At 37.5% G+C, this 26,644-nt stretch overlaps 1 protein-coding gene across 5 annotated transcripts in view; it reads left to right on the top strand.

Annotated features, from left to right (window-relative positions):
* The first annotated feature begins 5,276 nt into the window (after positions 1–5,276).
* The window catches only part of PNPLA4 (patatin like domain 4, phospholipase and triacylglycerol lipase), a 28,411-nt gene continuing 7,043 nt past the window's right edge, over positions 5,277–26,644 (top strand). Inside the window, exons 1-7 of one of the 5 annotated variants that reach the window (XM_080377655.1) lie at positions 5,277–9,144; positions 10,406–10,714; positions 11,466–11,592; positions 17,135–17,319; positions 21,438–21,532; positions 21,710–21,845; positions 25,033–25,098. In XM_080377655.1, the coding sequence (XP_080233781.1) occupies positions 10,484–10,714; positions 11,466–11,592; positions 17,135–17,319; positions 21,438–21,532; positions 21,710–21,845; positions 25,033–25,098 (840 nt within the window). In that variant the 5' untranslated portion in view covers positions 5,277–9,144; positions 10,406–10,483. The other 4 variants (XM_080377653.1, XM_080377654.1, XM_080377656.1 and 1 more) reach the window with 4 other exon arrangements.

Here is a 26,644-nt window from a genome sequence, read left to right on the forward strand (position 1 = left end):
TAAAACAATGAGAAGGTGAGATAAAGGGTCAAAAGAAGATGGATGGCAAGAAGGTGAAAAAACAATTAAAAATAATGACTTGTGGTAACTGCACATACAATACATTATGCCATACAGGGAAGTTATCAATAATACAAAGATTTTAAAATCTTTCTCAATCCACATAAAAATCATTTTTGCAAATATAGTACAGGACTGGGGAAAAAAAAGATAATTTCAAAGAGAATCAGGCAAAAATGTAACAACTTATCCATCTGCTAAAGCTGAAGTATTAGGGACTGTGAAAGACGAAAAAAACCCTAACTACTTGCATATTGAACCAGAACTTGGAAAGGAACAGTAACCTAAACATCAAAAGTGATGATTATGTGCTCTTACTGTTTACAAACACATCTCTCCTCATTCCTGTACTGAACCTCAATTACTTGTATTTTACAGAAGAAACAACAAAACAACATCTACAGAAGGGCTTTCAGGGGAAGTCGTAGGGAGAAGACACAAAACCACATAATCATAGAATGGTTTGAGTTGGAAGGGACCTGAAAGATCATCTAGCTCCAACCCCCGTGCCATGGGCAGGGACACCTGCCACTAGACCATGTTGCTCAAAGCCCCGTTCAGTCTGGCCTTGGACACTTCCAAGGATGGGGCATCCACAGTTCTCTGGGCAACCTGTTTATGGGCATAGCAGATGTGAACCTGGACACAGGCATCCACACAAGCTGTGACAAGAGAAAAAAAGATGGAGTGCAAAAGTAGACATTTTAAATAAATAATGTGTTAGGAAATGAAATGAGGCAAATTGTGAGCAGATGGAGTGATTTAACAACAATGTGCCATTCCCCTTCTATAGTGTCCATTTTTCTGACTAAATTTTCTATTTAATGTATGACTCCAGGTTCTGCTCTGGTTCTACTTCAGATGTGAGCAGATGGTGTGATTTAACAGCAATGTGCCATTCCCCTTCTACAGTGTCCATTTTTCTGACTAAATTTTCTATTTAATATATGACTTCAGGTTCTACTGGCTTCCAGACAGTAATTCATCTCACCTCAGAATTTCAAGGCATGGTGGACTCAGCACTTGGCAGCCAAGTGAGTCTACAGTGGTGTCAGGACAGAGGCTCCTTCTGCCAAACTTCAATCATTTACCTCTGAGGCAGCTTTCTTAGACCTTCCTCAATGTCAATAAAAAAAAAAATAAGCGGTTTTAGAGAATGATTCATCTAACATATTTTTAAAAGTCTACTGTGGGTTGAAATAAATTCCTTTCCAAAAGAAGTCTATTTCTCTTCACTGACCAGTGAGGCAGCTTAGATTGACTAGCTCAAATATCCATGTCTAGACTGCAGTCCATGCCTGCATTCCTTCGACAAATCCCACCCAAGATGTCAACAACAGAGAGAGAAAACTTGGAACTGTCTAGAAAACATGAAACTGTCTGGTTATAGGAAAACAAACAAGCAAAACATTGTTGGGCCTTTTCTGACCTATATGGACATTTATGAAAGATAATTCTTAATATCAAACAACATGCATAATTTTGGGATGCAAAAGAACCCCTTTATTTGGGGGAAATTAAAAAGCGAAGAGCAATTCTAGATTGCCTGGCAAAAACTCTCATTGTCACTTAGGTCTTTGGCTTCAGTTTTAATAAAATCAAGCAAAAACAGAATAGAAAAAGAACAAAAAAGCAAAACCACACTTGTGACTGCTCCAAATTTCATTCAATATTCTTATATTTTGTTCAACAGGTTATAAGTGTATCAGGAAATTTTTAAAGACAATTTGCAACATATAACAAAGATCTGCTATGTATTTGCAGATTTATAATTTCTTGGGGGGGGGGTGGGTTGGTTAATATTAATTAATAAAATTAATTAATAAAATTAATCACTTGGCAATACTTAACATATCTTTATATGATTTTTATTTAGAAAAGATTTGCATTTCAGATTTCCACTTGACTCCTTGGACAGATCAAGGGTACTATAGAAGCGGGAACTGGAAAAGTTAATTGCCACCTAGGTTGACAATATGGATCTACAAAGCCCAGACAAACAGCAGTGCCACCTACTGCTGAGGCCTTAACTACAGAAACTACTAAGAACTGGGCACAGGTACCTGATGTATGGTTTACAGTGGGTAGCTCACTTATAGAAGGAATTACTTTCCTAAAAAAGGAAGTTTAAAAGCAAAGTTAAAAACAAGTATCTGTGCATGAGTGAGATCACTGTCTTCCATTTTTGTCTTATTTTTTCATGTAAATTATTCCAGTTGAGGTATAAGAAATTTAATTTTTTTAAAAAATTAAAGTGGGAAGGCAACTGATTTCCCAGTCAGATGTTCCTTTGATTTGCTACTTGATTTTGGAATATATCACCTGCACTTGAGCTTCCTACACACACTCTCACTCACTCACTTGCAGACTGAGGTATTCCTGAAATTAATCATTTGTTCTCAGACAACTTAACATAAAATAATGTTATTTTCGATAAAGGGCACATGAAATATTAGCAGATCCTATCTGGAGAAAATGTTTGTACTGCCATGTTTAATGAAGTATCCAGGAGCAGCTCTTACAGTAGGGGCAGTGGGGTCCATTTCCACAAGGACTTTACTACCCCTCAGTTATCAGAAAAGATCTGATTTCATTCCTGCATCAGGGTGAGGCATGGCACACACTGTGATGGAGCCCAGCAACCGGAGATGTGAGGACAGCAAGTGCAGTGAGATGCCACATCAGCCCCTGGCGAGGCTCTCCCTGCCGTCCCCCCAAAACCCTGCCCCTGCCAACACGCATGGGGCAAGTGGGGCTGAGCAAGGAAAAAGTTACTAGGTCCTTTGTGAAGTAATGGCCATTTGTGGGGGTGGTGATGTTTTTCCAACTTACAACTAATTAACCTCCTCTTTTATTGCCCAGATAATGTATAACCTACAGACCTCTTCTGTCATGTGTTTCTTCTCTTAAATCTCAGTTGTGTTACATGTATACACACTAGCCTAATACAAAATTTTCTGTTGAGATCACCAGCAAAAAAAGCCTTAGAGAGGATCCTGGAGACAACATTCTAGAAAGTTGTGAGGTTTAGATTTCCCATTCCTCTTGTAAAATGATTACAATATTCCAGGAACATACTAGCCCCCAAATGCAGGATACGTGCTAATTGTTGAAGCCACCTGACAGTGAGGCTTCTAATTCAACCACCTCATGTACCTGAGACAAGAGAGGCCATCCAGAAGGTGAGTTGTTTCACCATAAGATATATTATGAGCTGATTTAGCTTACTGCAAATGAATCTAAATGTTTACTTTACATTAAGCAAATAAATGAATGAGAAATTTTAGCCAAAATTTATAGGGCAGGAAAAATCTTAATGTGGATCTTTCAAAATGAAGATTTTAAATTCTCATTTCAGAGCAATGTTTTGGTTTAAAATTTATGACATTTGTTTTTAATAGAATGAAGTATACCTTGACCTGCAGTTGTCAGGTTTTTTGGTAGAAACCAGGAAGTGTCTATTCAATATCATTCCTTTTGAACAAGCTCCTTGGCGTATTTGCTATGTGTGACAAGCAAAAGCATGGATTAGCTTTACAGGCTGTTTCAGTGAAGACAAATTTTCTGGTCTGAAGTGGTCAGTTGTATAACACAAAGGACAAGCAAACTTTTCTCTTGCCTCCTGTATCAGTGGTACCATGTTAATCGATATTGAAAACAACTTTTAATACTATAATTAGATGATACTATAAATACGTAAAGGCACAACCTAAACTCTCAAGAGGCTGTTGGCAGATATGAAGCTGCTAAAAGGCTGACCTAGCAGAGTATCTAGGTGGCAGAGTCAGATCAAATGCATGATTTAAATAACGCTACTTTGCTCAGTCTAGACAGATGAGGCCTGTGGAAACTGCGGAAGAACGATCTTCTCTTTGATACTTAGAAGTATCTTGAACACGTAATCTTTGGGCTAGATAGTAGCTTTGAGTCAACTCAGGGGAAATCTCACCCTGTCATTTTGTTAGCTGCCATTACTCAGTATTCATTAAAAGAATGTTCCAGATAAAGTGCAGACAGGTGCAAGGGAATAAAAAGGAAGAGTACTTTGCCTATTCAGCTTGATCAAAGTAGATTCAAGTGGCACCTAAGACCCAAGCAAGGGCAGAAAGGTTCAGACAGAAATCAAGATAAAGACAAACTTCAATCAATACAACCACGAAAAACTAGTGTTCTGTGCTCCTCATAAACAATATTGTAACATTTTATTTAATGAGCCCTAAATTACACAATGCCAGTAAATAATCACAATAATTATGTTTTATTTAGTTAACTATGTCAGTCATAGCCTCACTCGCTGCTCAAAGAAACTACAGGCTGGTCAGCTTGCAAGTTATATCACCTAAGGTTGTATGCACTGTTGGATATGACTAAACTCAAATTCCTTCAGGCTTTGACTGAACCTCTGGTAAGGTTCAGCAGATCTACCCAACTGCTATATACTACCTATATACTGTGTTGTATAGTAAGTACCTTCTTGTTCAGAAAGGCTGAGACTGCTAGCCTTCTGCCTTGAATGATTTTCTTGACTTAAATCAATTAAATAGAACTGTCTCATGCTTTACATTTTTTTCTTGTTCTGATTCCATCTGAGAAGCCATATTACAGGGCTGCAGCTGGAAAGTCCATTGCTCAATGGACTTCTAGTAACCTATGTTCCAGCTTTCTACACTGCAGCTTAAGATGGGTTCTTATTTCATAGAATATGACAAACAAAAGACTTAAGCATTTCTAAGGACCGTTTAAAATAGGCAGTTTGGTTTTCCCCCTTCAGTCTGAATTCTATGATAAAGGCTTATTCACCAGTCAAAGTTTTAGATTTAACAGATAACAGAGGGTTTAGTTTTCTAAAATTTATTCAAACTAATGATGCATTGTCTACCCAGCTGATAATGATGGTTTTCTTCTGCTTACATACCATTGAGAGACTTGGCCTATCAAATACTGGGAGACGCCACAATTATTCAGCTTATAATCAAATGAATAGTCAGAAACTGTAAGTGGTAATTAATAATACAATGACATGGTAGTTACTATTATAACTGAAGTTACTTGTTTCCTTGAGCAGCAGTCAAATCCAGTTTCTTGTTCTTCCTCACTTTTGGGTGTTTTTCTGACATTGATATATCACCATATTCCCTTCCTCCTAACTCTTTTTGATCCAATGCAGTATAGCTTTGTGAAACTTTTAACTTCAAGTACATGCATTTAGCTCTTTTTCTTTTTTTACTTTCTCTGGAATTTGACTCTTTTTTAATTTGCAATGACAAACCCAACAATTAATGCAAGCTGTTCTTATGAATTCAAGCCCAGTCCTACTTGTGGAATGTTCCTTCATTGTTGGCTTGGATTTATTAATGATACTATTTACTAACAAAGTTCACTAGCAAAGATGTAGTCTTGGTGTTTTAAATCTGTTTCCCACAGACATGAAAAGAAGCAGGACAGGAACTGGAAAAAGCGATTAATGAAGAAAAAAACTGCACTCCCTGCTCTGAGACATTATCTTCCCATATGATGCCCCAAACTGCATTTCACCTTCACATTTATTTACAGTCAAACTGAGGGGTTTGGGGTTTTTTGTTACTTACAGGTTTTTTGTTACTTACAGGCTTCATTCACAAAGCATATACTTTTAAAGCACTTTTTTCCCCAAAGATCTCTTTGGAGGTACACCTTAGAAAGATTCCAGTCGTGACTCAGTGATGCACTAGATCTATTTTCACATTGCCTTTCAAACAAGGTGACATTAATTTTGTTTAATTTTCTATTTTTAGTGACTATTTCAGTATTACGTCTATATCATTTGGAGATCTTTGCTAGAGGTTGCTAATTCTAATTTCATAAAATAAATCGGCCATTAGTTGCCTTCTGAAAGCCTTCTGCTACTGTGCTCTCTCACAAACCTCAACACTTTTTCAGATTTGTTAACACCTCCTTTCTCCCACAGATCCTTTGTATAGCTAGACATCTTCTAGACATTTTAACCCTAATTCCTGCTGCCCCCCGCCATCAACCCTCCCCACCGCCCCCCCAGTCACCAGTCTCCCTCCAAAACCATTTAGCTGGAATCACTTCTGCTCTTTTGAGCTCACTTTTTGTGGGGACAATTCCTACATTTGCTTCATCTGTGAATTTCTATCTCCTGTAATCTTTCCTCTTTGGGTCCCTGTTTGGACACCTTAGCCCAGCACAAAGTGGTTCTGCAAGCAGGATATATCCAGCTTAGAAGTATAAAAAAATATTTGTCGGTTATCATGCACAAATGATCAATACTAGGTTAGGCAGTTATGTGCTCACCAACTTTTATAAGATACATGCACAGCCTTTGCTAGCCAGGCAGCCTGACAAGAGTCAGGAGGGGAAGGGGCAGTTCCTGCAGCTCCCTGGAGCACAGCTGCAGTTGTGCCATCTTCTGACAACCTGGTTTTTCTTTGATTTTATACCTGCCCATGTTGGTGCTTTTCCTTGTCTTACCATGCCTGCTATTTCAGGTTCCTCATCTCATATGAATCTCCTTTTCAGACTTTCTGGCAATGTTTCCCTGCCACCCCTCTGACCCCTGCAACTCAGCAATTTCCTCAGAAGTCTGAGCCATGGTACATAGGTTACAGAGCTGTGTAGCGTCAGCAGTGGGCCTGGTATCATTACTGCATAGACACCTGAACAGAAATTAAGACAGAGGGAGTCACACTCCTCTTTGTAACACTGAGTGACTGTGACACAGGAGGTAATTAAATTAATTACTTCTAAGCGGCTACCAGTCAAAATCATGTTAGAGCATAAGTTGTTCAATGGTAACCTATATGCTCATGCTTACCCCATAGAAAAAGCTTACTTTTTTCCTTGTGGTACACCATTAGACAGTTCTTCAGATCTTAATATATCACAATAAAACACGACACTTTCTTGAACTTTTCAATCCGTGTATCAGCATTTGGATCTAAGCCAATTTGAATTAATGTTGCAAAAAATGGCATTAAATTCCTCAATGACACCTATCAATAAAAAGAATTTTCCATCCTCCCCATGAAAATTTATTATGCAGAGCTCATAGAAAAGAGACATTCAGTAGGAGGCATAATTTTAAATTATATACACTTCTGAATTACATGCATAACATCTTTCTCGGTAATAAGAGACTTTCAAGGTAAGTTTTACTCTCAGTGAATTTCTTTACATGTCTCCTCACTTTCCATGCAGGACTCACTCTCTGAGATAAGAATTCTGTCTTACTGGCATACACATTATAGTGTGACCAACTTAATCGTGCTGACCAAAAATGAAACAAAGTTAAAGTCATATTACCAAAAGCTCCTTTTGCTGCTGTAGGTTAGCCTGTTAAGGGAACTGATTTTACATACACTTCCAAGTAACTTACAACTTAGCTATATTGGTGCCCCAAAATACCTATTCTGGTGAATGTCATGTTGTAAAACCATTGAAATGTGGATATAACTCATGGAAGCCTATTTTTTGTAATTTTATTCTTAAGAAAATAGCAGAGTATTACAAAGAACAACTATTAAAGGAGCAAAGAATGAAAGCTGTATGTCATGATATAAAAATGTTGAATACGGATAAATTTAGATAATACAAAACAGATAAAATCTTTGACACATGAAGTATAAAGGTCTGATCAAGTCTACCCATGGGAAGGGGAAAGGACCAAGTTGAGATAGGCACCAAAGAAGTCTTTATATTTTCTTCTAAAAGGGTAAAAAAGACACAAATGCCACCTGCTACATTTGAGAGACTCTATTGGTTTGCTGTCCTTGGCAGTTACTTGCTTTGCCTATAGTTGGAATTATCCCTGATTTTTAAAGGTTTAATTCTCACCAACTCAGGAAGCTTAATCTACACAGTCAACTTCCAATTCATGAATAGATCAGACACAGTACAGAAGGAATGAGACGCTAACTAATGTACTTGAGTTCACATCTGGAAGGATGGGAATGAAGAGGGTCCTCCTGCCATGTTTGTCACCTTTGTACTTGCCATAGCTGTTAACCAAGTTATCTATTTAGATCTGTGTAGTCCTAATGAAACTACTGCCCACTACAAACTAGAACCCCATAATTAGAGAAAGGTGGTTTTTTTCCCCCCATCTAGCTTTCTCATCTAAAAGCTCATTCTGTAAATACGAGGAAAGAGTGCAGCATGAGAAAAGAGGGCAGTAACTCCACCACGAAATGGCTTGGTTGCTGTAAGACAACCCCCAGGGTATCAAGGTCAAGGCTCCCCCAAGAAAAGGCTGCACCTCCTTCCTTCTATCCCAAATCCATACCAACCCCTCCCATGTACCAACAAAAAGTAGTAATAATGGATGCCAGAGGAGGAGGAGACCAATTTGTGTAATAACATGTATTTTTTCGCCAGCTAGTTTAGCTTTAACTGCAGTCACACCCCTGGGAGGTTTCACACATCTACACTTCCCTCACAGGCATCTTCCCTCTCCCCAGTTTTCTTCATCCACTGTTGGCTACAGGCCCTCTCTCCACCTCACATCTATGCGCTGTGCTGTCTCTTGTAATCCTGTGCCAGAAGGGTGAGCGCACTCACCTTATTAAAACACAAACACACACACACACACACAAAAGCAAAGAACTTCGCCGCCGCCCTGAGTGCGCCCCTTTGGCAGCAGGAAGCCCCACGCATCGCCCGACCCGGCACAGGGCGGCGCTGACCCCCGCCCCCACACGCTGCCTCACAGCGACAGCTGACCGGGTGACAGCGTGGGGCGGGCGGCGGGCACCCCGCGGGCCCGCTCCCTCAGCCGGCCCAGGCAGGGCGGCACACCCAGCACCCGCCGCCCGGGGGTAAAGGCGGAGCGCGCTCACCTCACCGCCCCCCGCCCCCCTCGCAGGGCTCTGGGGCGCCGCTTCTCCCAGCGCGGGGGCTGCGGCCGGCCGCCCCCTCCCCTCCCCGCGCCGGGCGCCCGCGTCCCGCGCACGCCATCCGCCTCGAGCTGCGCACGCGCGCAGGGGCGGGGCCACGCCCCCCGCGCGCCGCGGGCGCCACTCTCCCGCCCCCGCCACTCTCCCGCCGCCGCCGTAGCGCACAGAGGCCGCGCCGCCGCCGGGGGAGGTAGCGCGCGGAGGGGCGGGGCGGTCGTCTCGCGAGCTGTGGAGCGAGGACGAGCCACCGGCGGGCGGGAGCAGTTCCCTGGAGTCGCCGCGACCCTGGGAGCGCGGCCCGGAGCTGTTAGCCGGTGCCTCGGCCTGTTTAACGGCGGAGGCTGGGCCGCTCCGCCGCGGCCGGATCCCGCCCGGCAGCCGAGAGGGGCAGGGGGCTACTGGGCCCCGGGAGGGTCTGAGGCGGGAGCCTGCGCGGAGGGAACCGGGGGGAGCCTGGAGGCTTTGAGCTTAACATGTGAAGGGGCGTAGGCCGCTTAAAAATCGCCCTTCTGTTGTAAGCTTACAAGTGTAAGAGACGCGGTGGCTTTTTTAATTATGTCACTTAAGTTGTCAGTTGACGTTCTGTATTTGTTCCATTTAAAAGTTTTGTGTCGTGATTTCAGCTCAGTTTTGCTTGTTTATATCGGTTGTTTACTGGGGAAAAGTGGAGGGAGGAAAAATCCAGTTGCATTGTAGGCCTCTTAGGGCACACAAGGGGAAGCATAAAACTTGAAACTCACTTGATTGGCAATAAAGTAGAAGTTGATGGTACACCTCTGAGACCTTGCCTACACAGAATCACACTGGGTGTGCACTGGTGGTCAGGACAGTAACCTGCTTTTCATCTGTACAAGCACGTTTCCTGATGTTACTCTTTATGGCCAAAGTTTTGCTAGGTGTTAACCAGACTTAAACCAGTTTTGTGAGTCACTCCTAGCACAGTTTACAAGATTTGCCTTGTACCAGCCGGCATGCTTGAGTTTTTCTTACTAGGATCTTGTCTTCAGACTTCGGTTTTGTGAACAATCGATTTAGAGTTGCTGGAACACTCCTGACAAGTTTTCCAGCCGAGGGAGCAGGAACAGTGTGTTCACGTTAATTATAAGGGGCAGTTTGTTTGCTTGTTTTTGTGTTACTAACAGTATTAGCCCTTCATGTTTCTGAAATGAACGGTTGACTTTATGGTTAGTGGTGAACAACACAGTGCCAGACTTTATGGTTAGTGGTGAACAACACAGTGCCAGATGGAGGCTGGTGAGAGAGAGTAGCTACTGAACATTGTTTCATTGTTAAGTGAATCAACTATTAATGCATCTGTGTTTTAAGTGAGAGGGTTGTGAAGACAGCCTTGTCACAGTATCAGGGTCTTGATGTCCAGCTACCTTTCAACTTCTCTTTTTTTCCTTCTTTTTTCTTCCCCCCCCCCCCCCCCCCTTAATGTTTCTAAACAGGTTGTGTTTAGAAGAAAGTTTCTGCGGTGTACTTCTATGGTGTCCAAGCTTATCTATTGATATTTCCTTTGTAACTCCATGATAAAACAGCTTCTGAAAGTATCAGTTTGCTTACCACATCATCTCGATCCAGAGGTCACTTTAACGAAAATGTGGACTGCTAAATGCTGTTGTAGTGCTCAAATGCTGTTACTTCAGTTGGAAGAAGGCAAATTGGGTAGTTGCATGTTTCCAAAAACTCAGCGGTTCTGGGTCGGAATTCTAAACTATTGCACCCTAAGAGCACCACTTAACAGAGTTGAATTCCAGGTAAGTACTTTTTGTGGTGCTTTAGGTATGAGTGATGTGCATCAATACAGTGATAATATAACTTCTTTTAGAGTCACCAGAGCTAAGCTTTTGATCTTGCAGCCTTATTTATGTATTGAAGATGCCTTTAGTATGTCAAGGTCAAGAGGCAGGCAGCAACAAGTTGCAGGAGAACCAGTGTTTTAGAATGAACTTTCTGTGTCTGATGGCAGTTCTAAGTTGGGGAGGAAGATTAGTTTTTTTTAAATTATACTTCAGACAATACTCATCATAACTGATAGGCTTATTATTTAGAATAACATCTGTTTAGTGAAGGACAGGACCAGAGTTCTGTTGAAAACCTTTTACTAATGTGATACTGCTAAAAAAGGGTGTGTGGGTGTGTGTGTGTGTCAATTTTTATTTCAATTGTAAGGGAGAATAAAACCATAAGAGTTTGATCATGAGAAAATCTCTGGATATAAACAAAATTAGTAGGAAAGGACACAAAATTAAGGCTAATCTTGGACACTGACAGTTCCAAATGGTACTGTTTTTCTAGATGGCTAATTAAGCTCATCATTAAAATATGAATTGCTGCATGTATACATAGTGGAACATTGTGGTTTCAACTAGTTTAATGCGGAGTAAGCAATTGTAAAATTCATCTAGATGGTTTTACAACTGTTTTAATTGACTATTAATCTGTTTAAGGATAAATAATGGTCATTTTTTCTCTTTTTAATAGTAATATTTGACTGTATGATTGTAGGTTTCAAAGAGAAATGATAAACTACCAGTGGTAGATACAGGGATGACTCTTTGTGCAGAGGGAGCTAAATCAGCTTCTGTTAAAAGCTGCAGTGGAGTATGTGATGGAAGCCAACATCCATTAGAAGGTATTGAACCATTGCCACCTTTTCTTAAGAAGTCAGCCTTCACTGTGCTCTCTAGACATCTTGTAATAATGATCAAGATGGTCTAAACTTCTGATTTGAAAGTTTTGTATCAAGTGATGTGTTTATTTTTTAATTTTAAGGGGATTATACACAATTTTTATAGTTTGCAAAGACTCATGTGATTCTCCTAAGTGTTTTAATGGCTGATTGGATTTTGTACTGATTGTTTTGCATTATTATTTTTATTTTATTTTTCCTCAACTTCATCAAGCTCTTATAGTGCTTGTCCTGTGTGATAGGGAGAATCAGTTTCTTGAGTTCTCGCTGAAGGCTACGAATGGTCTATGATGCTATGAACTTTTTTCTGTTACAAATGTGAAGAAGCAATTAAACATTCCTGTGTGAATGGTGCTTTCTTACTTAGGTAAATTAGTACTTGCAAGTATGACCTTTATTTTAGCAATGCTGCCTAGCTAAAAAGTTCTTTCCGTAACTTTGCTTGTTTTGTCATTCCTAGCTAATAACTAATCCTCAAATGTGGTGTTACACATCATGCATTTTAGCTCCTATGCTTTAGGGTGCTTAGTCATTTGTGTTCTATGTATATTTAATTTTTGTTTGTGAAGGTTTTTTAGTCAGTTGCTTTGGGCATTTTCAGCTTTTGTTTACGAATGGGGTAGCAGGGAGGTAGCTGACTGGTTAAGACACTGAGATGGTACACTGTTTATATAATAATATTGCTCAGGAGACAGCAGTATGAGAAACTGTTGTGTTATTGCTTGTGCATGACAATTAGGAAGACTGTACCTATCCTGAAAAAGCTATATTGTACTGTATCATAATTCTGCTATACAGGCTTGTCTCTTTACGTGCATCCTCTTGTTGGTTTGCATTAGAAATGGATGAGATACTGCTGAATAAACAGAATATTTTATTCCCCCCAGTATATTTTTAATCGCCAGTGATTTTTTTTTTGCCCTCCACATATGTGAGATTCTTTTAAATAGAACTCATAGGTTTATGTTTATCTTGAGCACTGCTGCATTATCTGTAATGAGGCTGAACAGCCCCAGTATCCTTCTAGTTTCTTCCTGTACTTATCTTTTCTTATGCTTGTTTTTTTTTTCTTGTAGACAAGAGAAGCATACCTATCCCCTTACCTGTTTAAAATCTTTATCTTTTGAAATTTGCCATTCAAAAATGACGTTTTTGAAAAGCAGTGGCAAAAGCATTTGCTGTATCCTGTTTATATCCTATCTCTACAATGCATAGATGTGTGTGCACTGTCCAGCTGAAATGTACTTGTGTATCTTTTAAGGTTCATTGCAGTTTTTTTCTTAAGACATGCCAATATAGCTTTGAGTTAATAGATAATAAGTTTAATGGTCAGAATTTGTTAAACCCTCTGAGAATATTTGTTCTGAAGTCTTGTGGAACAGGTGTTTCATACCTTTTCTAAGACAGCAAGATCTCTGCTGTTTGTCCAGACAGCTGAAAAAATGGTCTGTCCAGATGTGACTGCACTTCTCTTTCTGGTACTCTGTAAGAAATTGTCAGGGAATAGTCATGCTGTAGACTTAATTAAATTTCTCTATATGTCCTCTTGGGAGTTGTTATAACCCTGCTATCTGTGATTGAAGAGTAGTGATCTACCAATGATGTACCACCAAAGCAGAAGACATTTTTGAATCATTCTGTTTCTGAAATACACTGTTCTAACTTGCAAATCAAGTGTTGCCATGGCATATTTGCAAGAATCAAAAGAAATGGGAAGTTTATGTTCTTATAAAAGTGAGCATCTTGGTTTCTTAGTTCCTGCTTTTCTGATTTTACAGTACATTCATCTAATGAGTGTTCTTACCTTTCCCTCTTACTCAGAGATTCCTTTGCAAGCTGAAATGACATTGCTTACTGCATCTGTCAAGCGGATAGTTCCTTATAGAACTATGATTCTTATTCATCTGTATCATCTTTGTAGGTCAAGAGCTTTGTTACAGATTTGTTGTAAGAGGCCTTCAGGTAGATACATAATCCTGAATGAAGATGTTGGTGTTCTATTTTTTCTTCTCTGTAATGCTGATTGTTAGCAGTACTCTACCGATTTTAATGTTCTGAACAAATGAAAGAGGACCTGATTGTTTTACCCAGCAACAGGTGCTAGCTATCTCTTAGGAGCTAAACTGTTTTAAAGAAATTTTTAAATTAACAATTGGGTAAAGCCCTGAGCAACCCACTTTGATCTGATAGCTGGTGCTGTTTTGAGCAGAAGAACGTTGGGTGAGAGACCTCCTGAATTATTTTGTGATTCAGTGATGATTACTTTTTTTCTCATTGTTTACCCACTTATAGGGTTATTACATGTATGTGCAAAACCCATTTCACAGTCATGCAGCTAGATGTAACCACCAGATCTGTCATTTGAACACGAATGCTGATCAAAATTTTTACCCAAGTATTTTTAAATTTCATGTATATGTGACAAATACATGGTGTAGGCTTGGGAACTGATCCCAATTAAAAAAAATGCAGTACCTTGATAACACAGACATGCAGTTTCTTCTTCTGATTTGCAAGTTCTCTGGGGGAATCTGTAAAATAGTGCTGTATTGCATGCCATACAAATCCAGTGGATCAAGAACTTCTGTTTAAAGAAGAAAAGAAAAAGGATTTATTTTTAACTGCGTCTTGCATTGCATTCCTTTCGTCTGTTTGGACTTGAAAAAGTGCTTCTCAACTTGAAATCTCAGTGTTCTGTTTTTGCATGTTCATCTCGCTGAATCCTTTCGTCAGGCAAGAAGCTGATATGAATGCTTATTCAGTAATCTCTGTGTCTCTTAGGTAGGGGAATGAAGAAGGAGGAAGACAAGTATGGGATCTAAGTGTGAAGAAATTAACTCTCATCAAAAAGGGAATGCCGTTGTGTCCACACACTTGAGAAAAGTGGTTACTCACAGTAACTGATAATTAGATAGGACTAAAGCTCATATAAAAAAAATAAAATTTCCTCATGAAGCCATGTAAGAGAAGGCGTGGCCATCTGACTTTAGTCAGTATATTTTCAGCAGTTTTTGATCAAGATTCAAATATTCTCTTCAGTTCACGTAACCTCCTTTTCTGTTCTTGCTTTAGAAAAAACGTACCAGCCAATTCTTTATACAATGAAGTGTGCTTGTCTTCTACATTTGTAGGGATTTTTTAAATTAAAAAAAAATATCTAAAATTTCTTACTGTATCTATGCTTTATATACTCTTTTTAAAGTTTTCATCTTTTTTTTGATTTATGAACATCTACAGTATTTTCCAGCAGGGAGAGATACCTTTTAGCATGCTTTGAAAATTAGCCTTTTAGAATGTTTAGAAGATATGTATATACATGAAACATAAACATACATATGCTTGTTTTTATTTACATAATCTTATTGTGTTACACTTTTGTTTCTTAGTTACATTTCATAGGTCCCTTTAATGTAATTCTCAGGACTTTTGACCTCTTGCTTTTCTTGTTTATTTTCTGCCCAATCAATTATGTAAACATGGTTCTTACTGCATGCAACGGTTCACCTTAGTAGTGTCTTGAGCCTGAAATCTTTTGAACAAAAATGGGCGTTAATTCTTCCATGCTTGCTTTTCTTCCTACTAAATAATGCAGTTGCTTTAACCAACTTCAACTTTTTGTCAGCGTCCCCTGAAGCAGATGCATCTTTGCTCCTAATTTGTAGAAGGCATAGAAACAGCTGCATCAGTTGTTTAAACTCCCAAGAGTTTTAACTTGCTTGAAAGGAAGCACATCATGGCATCATACTTGAAAATCCGTTTTTTCTTCCACTTCACTAAAAAAAAAAAAAAAAAAATCTTTGATTGTTGTGTTTGTGATTGTTGAGTGTTGTGTTTGTTGTTTTCCAGTAAAATCTTAAGTGTTTTTTTATCTTCTATGCAGTACAGTGATTTTTTTTCTTTAAAGTAAAAAATCCTTCCTTTTTAAAAGTAGTAACGTGATTTATCATTTGCTTCATTGCAAATGCATTTCTGTCATACTGTCACAGCAAAAGCCAACCTGAAATTCTTTCGATCGGTACAAAAGTGTTAGATATAAGTTAGAAGTATTCCTACTTACAGGTGGATATGCAAGCATTTCCAGTGCAAAGCAGGTAAAGCACAGTTGATAAACTCATGATAGTGTGGTGTTTATAGCAGCATGACTGATGCACCAAACAGTATGCTCTGACACTATGAAATGTGCTTTCTCAATTTGTTTGTTTGTTTTTAAATAGTAAAACTGGTTAGACCCATTTGTGATCTGATTTTGTGTTACAGGTAAAGCAATTGAGTTTAGCATGTCTTCTTATCTGGTGATTTTGAAAACTGTTTCTTATCCTCATCTTTCCTGCTTTTCCCATTTCTGAATTGAAGAGGCAACTTAAATCAAAATGTGCTGTACACATTTGCCTCTCTTCATCAGAACTGATACCACAGTGTTCGTAAATTATTTCCAAAAGAAACATCTCATCAGCTATTGCATTATGAATGAGAAAAATCAAGTATATTACTGAGTGTACCGAATTTTGGGGTTTTGTCCAGTTCCTATGAAGATGTATCTAAATATACTAGAAGTGTGTACTATTTCAGTTTGTACTAATATTAGTTTGTACTAATTCAGTACTAAGATAATCTGCATAGTATCTTGATTATCTCTGTACAATATAATCTGTAATACCTTGCTGTCATAATTGTAGTTATTTGCAGAAGAGCTAATAACATGTATGGCCTCATATTTAATTTTTTTAATAAAACATTGCTAAAGATCTGAACTTAAGCTTCCTGGGTTTTTTTATGAATTCTAAATTCTGTCCTTGGCACCGTCAGACTGTATGTGTGTTATACATTTAGTGCTTTGTGTTTTACTTTGATATATTTTTTTTAATTTCTTCTTGTTTTAATAATAGTAACAATGCATTGTGTTTTTCTTTTCTAAATGAGAAATTAAATAAGAATTTGTCTGTTACTGATGTCTAATAATATTAGTAAGCAAATGAGTTCCAAATATGAAGTAAAAAAAATTGATTTCTTAGAGAATTATATTGGCTGTGTGAATTATACAAGGCTGTGTGTGTGTGTGTAAAGGGATGATACAGTAGCCAGTAGTTTTATTTTTAATTTGCTTTTTATTCCATCTGGCTAACAGTGCTTGCTCTCCAACAGCATTCTCTTACCACTTTTGAGTAGCTACTTTTATTTTGTATTTCTTTGACAAGTTAGATGAAAATATGCAGTTACATTGTATATAATTATATATATATATTTATCGATTGATTGATTGAAAAAGGGATTTGTTCTAAGTATTTTAGAGTTGTTTTCAATTTTGGAGTTGCTAAACTAACTGCTACTTGTTTGATTTATTTAGTAATCAAAGGTTTTTACTGTTCTTAACTGCTCTGTTACGTAGATACAGTATGTTGTGTGTTCAGTGGCAAAAGTATAGATGTATATTATAAGATAAAATTAACTGATCTTTCTTCTGACTGTGAAACTTTTCTTTCCGCAGCAAAAATGAAACGTATCAATCTGTCGTTTGCAGCCTGTGGTTTTCTGGGTATTTACCACTTGGGGGCAGCAGCTGCTTTTTACAAGCATGGTAAGAAGTTCCTGAAAGTTGTGAAAGCTTTTGCGGGAGCTTCAGCAGGATCACTGGCTGCCACTGTCTTATTAGCAGTACCAGAAAATATAGAGGTAAATTAATAAACTCGAAGGTATAGGATATGATAATTGTCAAAGGATATTTTTGATATAATCATCTGCCATTAAGGTTTTTTAAAATGTTTTGGTTCTTGTTTTTCTTCTTATTTCTTTTAAAGAAACAGGACTCGTGTATATGTTTTCATTAATAAAATCTGTGACTCGTGGGTAGAAATATTTATGAAGCAAGTATTTCTTCACAGAAAAAACCTGTCATATGAACTTTATAATTTAGGCTATGTAAATATAAATTTCATGTGTGTGAGTGTTGAGTTGTATGCAACCAGATATACTTTAATACACCAAAATATGTATGTACTCGATCACTGTACATTACAAAGTTAATCATTTTCTTCTTGGCTAGAGGTAGGGTTTCTTAAGCAAATGCATAGCACCATCCTTTCATACTTTTGTGAAAGGAGATGAAAATGGTAGATGGAGTGTATCTGCATAAAGTTGAAGAACACCACACACTGGCTCGTTTTTTTCTTTGCTGTCAGTGCTCCATCAGACAGCGCAAGAAGTGGCTTTTACGCCTCCTTTAGACTCAGTACAGTTTATGACTTAACAGCAGTAGCCCCACCGTGTGCCAGGGAGGGTTAACTCTCACAGCAATTCTGTTCTGACATGCTGCATATGTGTGTTTGGGTTTTTTTCTCCAGAGATGCCACTTTTTTTTTCTCACCATGGATATGGTGTCATATAGAAACAAGTTATATTCATATATACTTATATGAATATAATTTATTCATAAGTTATGACATATAGTCATATTATATAATATACATAATTTTATATACATAAAATTATATGATATGACTACCCTATTACAGGTTATGTGGGAGGGCATTAGCTTTTCTGTTTGTTTGTTTTTCCCCATAGGTTAAGACTGCTTTGCCCTCCTGAAGTGCCTGCAGTGACTTTGCCTTAATATATGCAAAGGTCTAGGCCTTGCCAAAATGTTAAGATCTTTCTTTAATATTTTGAATTACAATAAACAGCATTATTAGGGCAGGAGGTCTGTTAGATTTTTGTTCTAAGTACACTTGGGTTTCAGTCTGGTGAGTGTCGGGTAAGTTTCTCCGGGCCTCACTTAATACAAGTTTCACTGCATTTACTTCAAATAATAGTCCCAAACAATACCACACTTTGCCACTGATCTTTCTTTTTTGGTTGGTGTGTTTTTGGTTTTGGTTGTTTTTTTTTTTGTTGTTGTTGTTATTTGTTTCTGATGGGGTATGAATTTAGCTTGCAGAGTTAACTATACTTCGTTGCTTTCAGCAGGAAGTTCTTCCTTGTCTTCCCCTACCACCCCAGGTCCATTCTTTATATGGTTTGCTATTAGACAAGTTCCACTCTGTTGTGAAGAGAACCTTGCTTTATATTCTGTTCAGGTGTTACTCCTTTTTTGTAGCCTCTGACTAGTTGTTCAGTTTCAAGTTTGCCTGATATAATGCATACCTCTGACAGAAATTTTCTCTATGATGGGTACAGTAACTAGCCTTTTCTTAGCCCAAGGAGATTTTTCTGTCAATTGCAGGCTCTGGGTGTGAGCATTTGTTTCTAGCCTGGTCCAACTTAAATAGATCTTTCTATGTAAAAATATTAGTGCAGTTATTATTTTTGTTTGTCAAAACTAAGCCTATAATACATTGAGTCTGATGGATTTTTGCTTAAAAATGTCATTTTCATACAAGCTGAAGAATGTTTCATGAACTTCTTAGTCCTTTTTTTAAATTTACTTTTTAGTTGTTCTGTTACACTGCTTACGTGTAACATGGAAAATTGAGAGCTGTTTTTTGGGGGGAATAATTCTTCCTAATTACCATGGAACTTAGATAAAGGCAGTGTTGTGTACTGAATAGAATTAATTTTTCATGTCTTTATCATGATAATTATTGCACTGCTAACTTGAAATATTTTATATCCACAAATATAACTCTTACATCAGTTTATTTTTTTCTTTTTTTCTTTCCCCAGAGATGGCTATGTTAGAGAAGGTATAATTAGGGCTTTCACCATGTCCTAGTCTTGAAGCTCTAATACAACCTTTCATTATCTTGGAGAGAATCTAACTGAAGATTTCTTGTTTTGACTGTTGCTGTTCTAATATGACAGTTTGCAAATGTTTTTCTGTCACATCTTTTTTTGTCACTGTTGAAAAGCAAGGGACTTGAGAATTCTAGGGATGCTTATAGAGCTATAGATAAGAACCCGTTTATTCTAAAAATACCTTAATCATGTTTGATGTCAGGTGTGGTTAACTCGGTACAAGTAGGTCCAATTTCTAAACATGACCTCAGTCACTATTTAAAATGTAGTTGTATTGTTTAAAGCTTCTAGAACTAAAATTATAAACAAATTGTAGCTGTAAGAAGTTGTCCCTTTTGGCAGCAAGAATTTAGAGTCTAGGTGCGGGCTATTCTTAGTAACTTGTAATATGGGAAGTAGTTTTCTGTTGTTCACCTAGGTTTGGTTTCATCCAGCTCCATGTTACTCTTAGCTCCCCATCACTTTTAAAGCATCTGAGATATAAAGAGGATGGTTTTGAGCTACTTCTCTGTAGGGTTTTGTGGGTTTCTTCTCTGTTTGGAGAGAGAAGGTGTCTGAATGTGCCTTCTTCCAGCTGACTGACTACAGAAGAACCCTATCTGCCTAACGGAGAATAAATTGAAGACTTAGTACATATGCTTGATATATTTGAATTGGCTTGGAACAGGCAATGACAAGTACCTTGTAGGGTAAAGGTGCAAATCTCACCTGTGTGAAATTGATTAGCACAAATCTTTACAGTGATTGTTGCTTTAAGCGATACGGACTTCTTAATGAACTTTTTTGATAAATTTCTTTGAAGTCCATATAGAGAAAGTAAATGAAAGAACTACATTTATGTCTCATTTACATGAGCGATCTGGCATGCGAGTGGTATGAGGAAATTAAAATGCTTCAGTCAGCTTGCTTATCTCATACTAATCCTCACCCCAACTTTTTCCTGGTTTTTCTTCCATTAAATCCTGTACTCTCCTCTTCAGTAGGACATATTCGGTTCTTTCTCTGACCGCTCCCCCAGCCCCCCCTTCCAGTCACGTCAATCATTTATTTTGTTATTAGCGACATACTTACTCTTCATGCAGGAAGCTAATAACCCAGGAGCCCCAAACTATCTGTAGACAGATCTTTTACTCTATAAACGTGTTTAGATAGGTGACTATGAGTATAATAGATCTATTCAGTACCAATTTCAGAAAGTTGCATAAGATTGGATTTAGTTTTTTCCCAAGTCCCTAAAATCATTAGAGAGCATGAAAGGATTAGAAGAGGAATACAAATACTGAACAGTGAGTCTTAAGCATTCAGAATCATAATTAATTGTTTCAGAAACTTTTTGCTAAAAGATAAATGCTACCAATTCCTTTGGTGTCCTTTTGGAGTTCTTACGGGTCACACTTAAAGCTATTTTTCTGGAGTCATTCACGTATTTCAGCTTGTGTGAAAGGGGTTTCTGCAGTGGAATCTGTGGCCTGGTTTTCTGCAGTGTCTTCTCTTCTATCATTCATTATAGTATTCCATTCATTAAATACTTCCATGGTATTATTATATTCATTAAATATGTATATTTGTTAGTAGCATGGTTTTTCAACTTGTGAAAAGAAATTGTAAGAATTGTAAGGGTTTTTTTTATGGTTTATAGGCATCTCAAGGTACTTGTGTCTGGTTTGAGTACTGGAGTAGTCTTTAAAACAGAAGGTGGCTTTACACTTGAAATATAAATAATCATTCTCATGATGGTATGTTCAGAGAACTCATTATTTGACAGTAGTAATATGTAGAAGAAAAACCTTTAAATTTCCTTGATTGTTAAACTGGTACTCATGTGAGGGGGTTTGGGTTTTGATTTGGTTTTTAATTAGAAATCTTGTTTTCTTACAAATTAGTTCTTATAAAAGGGTCAACATTTTGTTACAAACCAAACATTTATGGGAAAATATTTCAGTCTGATCTTGTGGCTCTCTCTTGATTAACCTTTAGCTGCTAGTATGGTTTAGATACCACAGATGAACATACTTCCCATAACTAAAGCATCCTTAATGGTAAATATTTTTATTTTCCAGAAATGTAAGAAGTTTGCCTGTGGATTTGCAGAAGAAGTTAGAAAATTGGACTTTGGTGCTGTAACACCTGGTTATGATTTTATGAAAACACTTCGGTACCTATCTTAATGCATATCTTAATTTCTGTGTGAAGCTCTGTACGTGAAAATGGAGAGTGTGCATGTTTTTTCTACACTGTGGCGTGCCCAGCACTCTTTTCTTTCACCCCTAATATATTTGCAAGGTTTTTAAATAATGACAGTGAATGATGTTTAGCATTTTCTTTACTCTAGGGGAGGCATAGAATCTATTCTTCCTTCTAATGCTCATGAGATAGCTGAGAACCGGCTCTATGTGTCAGTCACTAACACCAAAACTAAGAAAAATCACTTGATTTCCAATTTTGCCTCCAGGGAGGACTTCATTAAGGTAATGAAGCTGAATATTGCTGCATTAAATAAAAATGTTTTAATTTCTTCAAGGCTTAGGATTATGTTGGTAGCTGTACAATAAATCACTGTTTTACTCAAGTAATCACACTCAGTGGTGCTACAACCATAATATAAACAATGGAAGCAGAATTTTATGCTAGTTTTGCAAGTTTTGCTAAAATTGATTTTGTGTGTGTGTGTTTCCTGTATCTGTTTTTAAAGTACTACCTTTTAGGCAAAGAACGTTTAAAATGTAACAGGGTAACTAATGGTTACAGTAGATAAGAATGAAATCGAGAATCTGCAAATTTTGTAACAATTTACTGAGTCTTTTTGCATGTCTTACTTCACTGATACCATTTCTGTTATAGTTTATCACAAAAGAAAGTAAAAAAAAAAAAAGGAAGTTAAAAAAATAAAATCCAACACTTTCCACAGGTCCTTGTGGGGAATAGATCGAATGTAATGTTAAGTACCATATATAAACTGTATCTTAACTGTTGCTGGAAAGCATATTTTCTACTGCCCATCTCTTCTTTTGAGTGACACTTTTTAAATTTGGATCAGGATTGTATATACAGGCTGATACGAAATGGTAGGAGGAATTCAGATGCATGTAAAGCAAATGTTCTTTCTAGTAATTGATTAGTGGAGGAATCATAACTTATAGCAGAATAAAGAAGGAAATAGAATAAGCAGGACTTTGTTCTTTCCCTGTCTTTGTGGATGCTTAAAGAAGAGCTTCTTTATAATTAACACTTAAAATCGCACTTGTTAGCAAAATCTAAAGGCAAACTTCCAATGCATACTTTGAAAGTATCAGTTTTTTTAAATCTTGATCTCAAATTATGCACTGTTAGTTATAGCTATAGTAGCCAGCAGTGACAAGCATGGAGAGTATTATTCTGTTGGTCTGTTGGTTTTTTGCAGTGAAATCTTCTAACTTGAAGACAATTAGAAGTGTCAAGTCAACCTTGGAAATGCATACTTTTTTTTTTAGTATTTAGCTCTTTTGTTGACCCTAACCATTTCTGTTCTTTTTTTTTGTTCTGTATGCTAGCAGTAGAATGATTTGGAATAATACTAAGAAAATTCCAAATCATTGGTCATTGGAATACACTGAAAGAACAGAAAATATCAGTGTATCTCATAATACATGTTCTTGTGCATGCCTTCACCTCTGTGTGTATCATTTATACAGCAGTCTGCATGTTGTTGGCTGCTCCGGTAGCATGGAAGACAGAGCTTGTTAGGTTATAGAATCATGTTACACTTAGAAGTGATCTACTACATCCAAGGCATAAAGATACTGCTGGGCAAACTGTTTCATAACAGCAAAACTTCTGTAATCTCTGCCATGATTCTTTCAACTTCATGTACAATTGATTTTAGTGCTTAACGAGCCTTATGATTCCGAAGTTTTTCATAATGGCTAAACTGAATACATGTTGCTACAATTTTAAACTTATTTTCTTTTAGTATCCCTGCACCCCAATGGATGTGGGAAGGCAGTTAATGGTCTTCCACTTCTGAAATAGTCTTTACATATGTGAAGACAGTCATCACATACCAGCCTTTCTAGACCTGCAGTTCTTAAAACTGGAGGTGAAGGGGAAGAGAAGCATGATTTGTTTGTTTGTGAGGGAGCAGGGCACAGAACACTTGTATTTAGTTTGGAAAGGTGGGAGCAGTGAACAGGAGCTCACACTGGTCTGTTAGTAGTAGGGAAATACTAAGTGTTAGTTCTTCAAACTCATTCTTCCTAGCCTCAGTCTTGTCTAACTGACTTTATAAGGAGAGCCAACTGCTTTCTTCAGTCTTTGTGAACAGAAGTCACACTTTGCAGTGGCCATCTGGTTTTAGCCCTTTTCCTTCACCAAAACTTTTGTCCCCATTTCTCTTAGTTTAAAAGGGCCAAAGTTACTGAGATGGAGTTGAAGGAATGAGGAGTTGGTCAGAGGAAGAAACTGATGTTGGGAACTTGAGAACTCTGTAGGATGTCACTTATGAAAACCTGAACAGGAATGATTTCACAGGGGACCTTATCTTATGCTTTTGTGAGGGAAAGGCCTGTCTGCTAGAGGAATGGCTACAATTTCACATTTGGAAAATAAGAGAAAGGCTTTTTATTTGAGCTCAGACAAAGCTGAGGTGGTCTGGATCACTGGGAAGAGAAATAGGCAAAAAAAGTACTCTAAGTGAAGGTTAAAGACTTCATACAGAGTCTTAATTAAGACTTGTTAGGGGAATTGATGTATTTAATACTGGAAGTACCTTAATTTGTTGTAAAAATATACACAATTCCACCAAAAAAAGCTCAGGCACTTTCTTCCATAGTCTCCATGGATTGTGGGGTTTTTTTGCACATGATCATCTTAACACGTAGTATATATATTCCAGTCTGTAACCTGCTTCTGTTCACCAGATTTGTGTCTCATGCCACCATGCAAGCACATGCATGCATATCATCACATTTGGGTATATGAAAATTTCTGGTATGTTCTCCTTTATCCATACATGTACTCCTTCTCTTTGAAATACTCTATACTGATTGTGCACATATATATATGTATGGGTGGATACATAGATACAGAGATATATGCACATGCTGTCATAGATGATGCTGTGAGTAGATAGAAGGGTATTATGTGTGCACATCTAAACATGACAGAAGAGGTGTCTTGGTCTAAAAAAGTAAAAATAAAAATTGAACTACTGTAGACAGTGATGTAGGCTTACAGTAGGGCAAACAGTAATTTATTAATACTTGGATTTATGAAATGTAAAGTATTAATACTGATAAAGATCTACATGAGTTTTCATGCTGTTTGTAGTATTTTGGAAATTTTGAATTCTTAGAAAATCTGATTTATTCTGAGTAAACACTATATAAATATGCCAGCAGAACAATTGGGTCAGCTTCTTCTTTGACACTATTCTATACTGCGTTTGTTTTTGTTTTTTTCATTATATGCATAGTTTCCCCAAGCCATAGATTTACTTCACGTTGTGTAAGACTTAAGTTCATACTCTTTTGAATCACATTAATCAATAAGTTAAGTTGTGATACTTTGTTTTGAGAGTTGTCAGCAAGTCATAAAAAACCCCCCATTGAATAGTTTTAATCATGTTTTGACACTTTTCTTCAATTTCATTTGCTATTCTTTCTGCTTTGTTTTCTCTAGGTCCTGCTAGCAAGTAGTTTTGTGCCATTTTATGCAGGAATTAAGCCAGTGGAATATAAAGGAGAGGTAATTTTTCATTAAATTTAACTACCAGCTGGTTTTTTTGTATGAGAACATTCTTAATTTCTGAGGTAATGATTTGATCCTAAGGGAAGGCAAGTGCAGTACTCTATTTTGTAGAATAGTTATTGTTGCTGTTCATACTGTAGATTAACAAACTCGTATCATCTTTCACAGTGTTAATGTGTTGTTTCAAAAACTGTGGGTGCGGAGACTGAAATGATCTCTGTAGTGTGAAGCTATTTCCTAAAGATGTCTAACACTTAACCGTGAGAAGAAGCTTTACTTAGTAAAGATGCTTCTCATGACAAGCTGTGTTACCAACTTAAAAATATTTCTTTGTGATTTAAAGGCACACCATTCTGCTTTTATATTTAATGGAAGGAATGATAGGGAGGTCTTGGCGGATTGAATGTGCTAGAATACAGGTGTCTGTTTATGTATGTGTTGTTCTCATGTTCTGTACAAAATTACATACTTAGGAGGTGCCTTCAAATCTTTTACCTCTGGACAAGCATTAAGGAATAAAGGTGTGGTTTTTTGTTGATTTTTTTTTTTTTTCCCCCTATAGCATCTGGCTGTGAAGTTTTTAGAGGTATAAACTACTATAAGAAAACATTTTCACAGTTGCCTGTACTTGGTTTAGCTTCAAGAACCTTTTTATCTTTCTTACATATTAACTTTTTAAGAATAATTTTGATTGTTTAGTCTGTAATTACTAGAAGCCTGAAAATAGCCATTTTTTTCTTTCTGAAAAATGCTATGTGATAATTTTTATTCCTCGTATGTAGCCAAATGATGTCTTCAGAAGACCTATAATCCTCACAACCACCTTGCCAAAAAAACCTCCACAAAACCATATGCATTTGTCTCTAGCAAGAGAGTTGAAGTTTTTTATGTTGTAAAGCTTGTTGGCTTTAGAATTATGTATACAGCAATACATATCAGCTAAAGTGTTTGAAGAGTTTAAATCAGTATTGCCTGACTGTTTGAGTCAAACAGAGACTGCTTGCCACTTCCCAGGGTCTGGAAATGGTGTTGGAGTATTTATATGTCGCTTGTGCAGTTCAGAGGGCATACATGGTTTTTTTTAGGTTCATTCTGTCATTAGTTAAAGGGAAGGCACTGTCGTTGTTACATTTTTTCTATTGTTCTTTCAATTAAGAAATCGAAAAGTTGGCTCAGGGTTTTGTCCAAAACTTAGTTAAAACCCATTTTACTGGATGGACACTGCAATTATGACTTGTGTAGGTACTGCAGTATGTACTGAAACAACTGCAGCCTCTTCCTAGTGGAGAGTTCTTATTTCTTCCTAACTTTATTTTTTGCATTCAAAAGTGAAATCAGTGAATGTTTCACAGAAGCTGGTTACTTGAAAGCTTGTTATTGCCAAAGCTTCGTACTACTCCCCTTAAGTGAGACTCAGAAAAGGCAGTTTCTGGGAACGAGGCTGCTTTCATTTATTATCATTTGTTGGAGTGATTAGTTCTGCTTGTCTGCACTGACTTTTCTCATCTCGTGTTATGTAAAACAGTGCATTGGTGCATTTGTG

This window comes from Falco punctatus (genome assembly GCF_963210335.1).
Source record: "Falco punctatus genome assembly, chromosome: 2".
NCBI lineage: Eukaryota > Metazoa > Chordata > Aves > Falconiformes > Falconidae > Falco > Falco punctatus.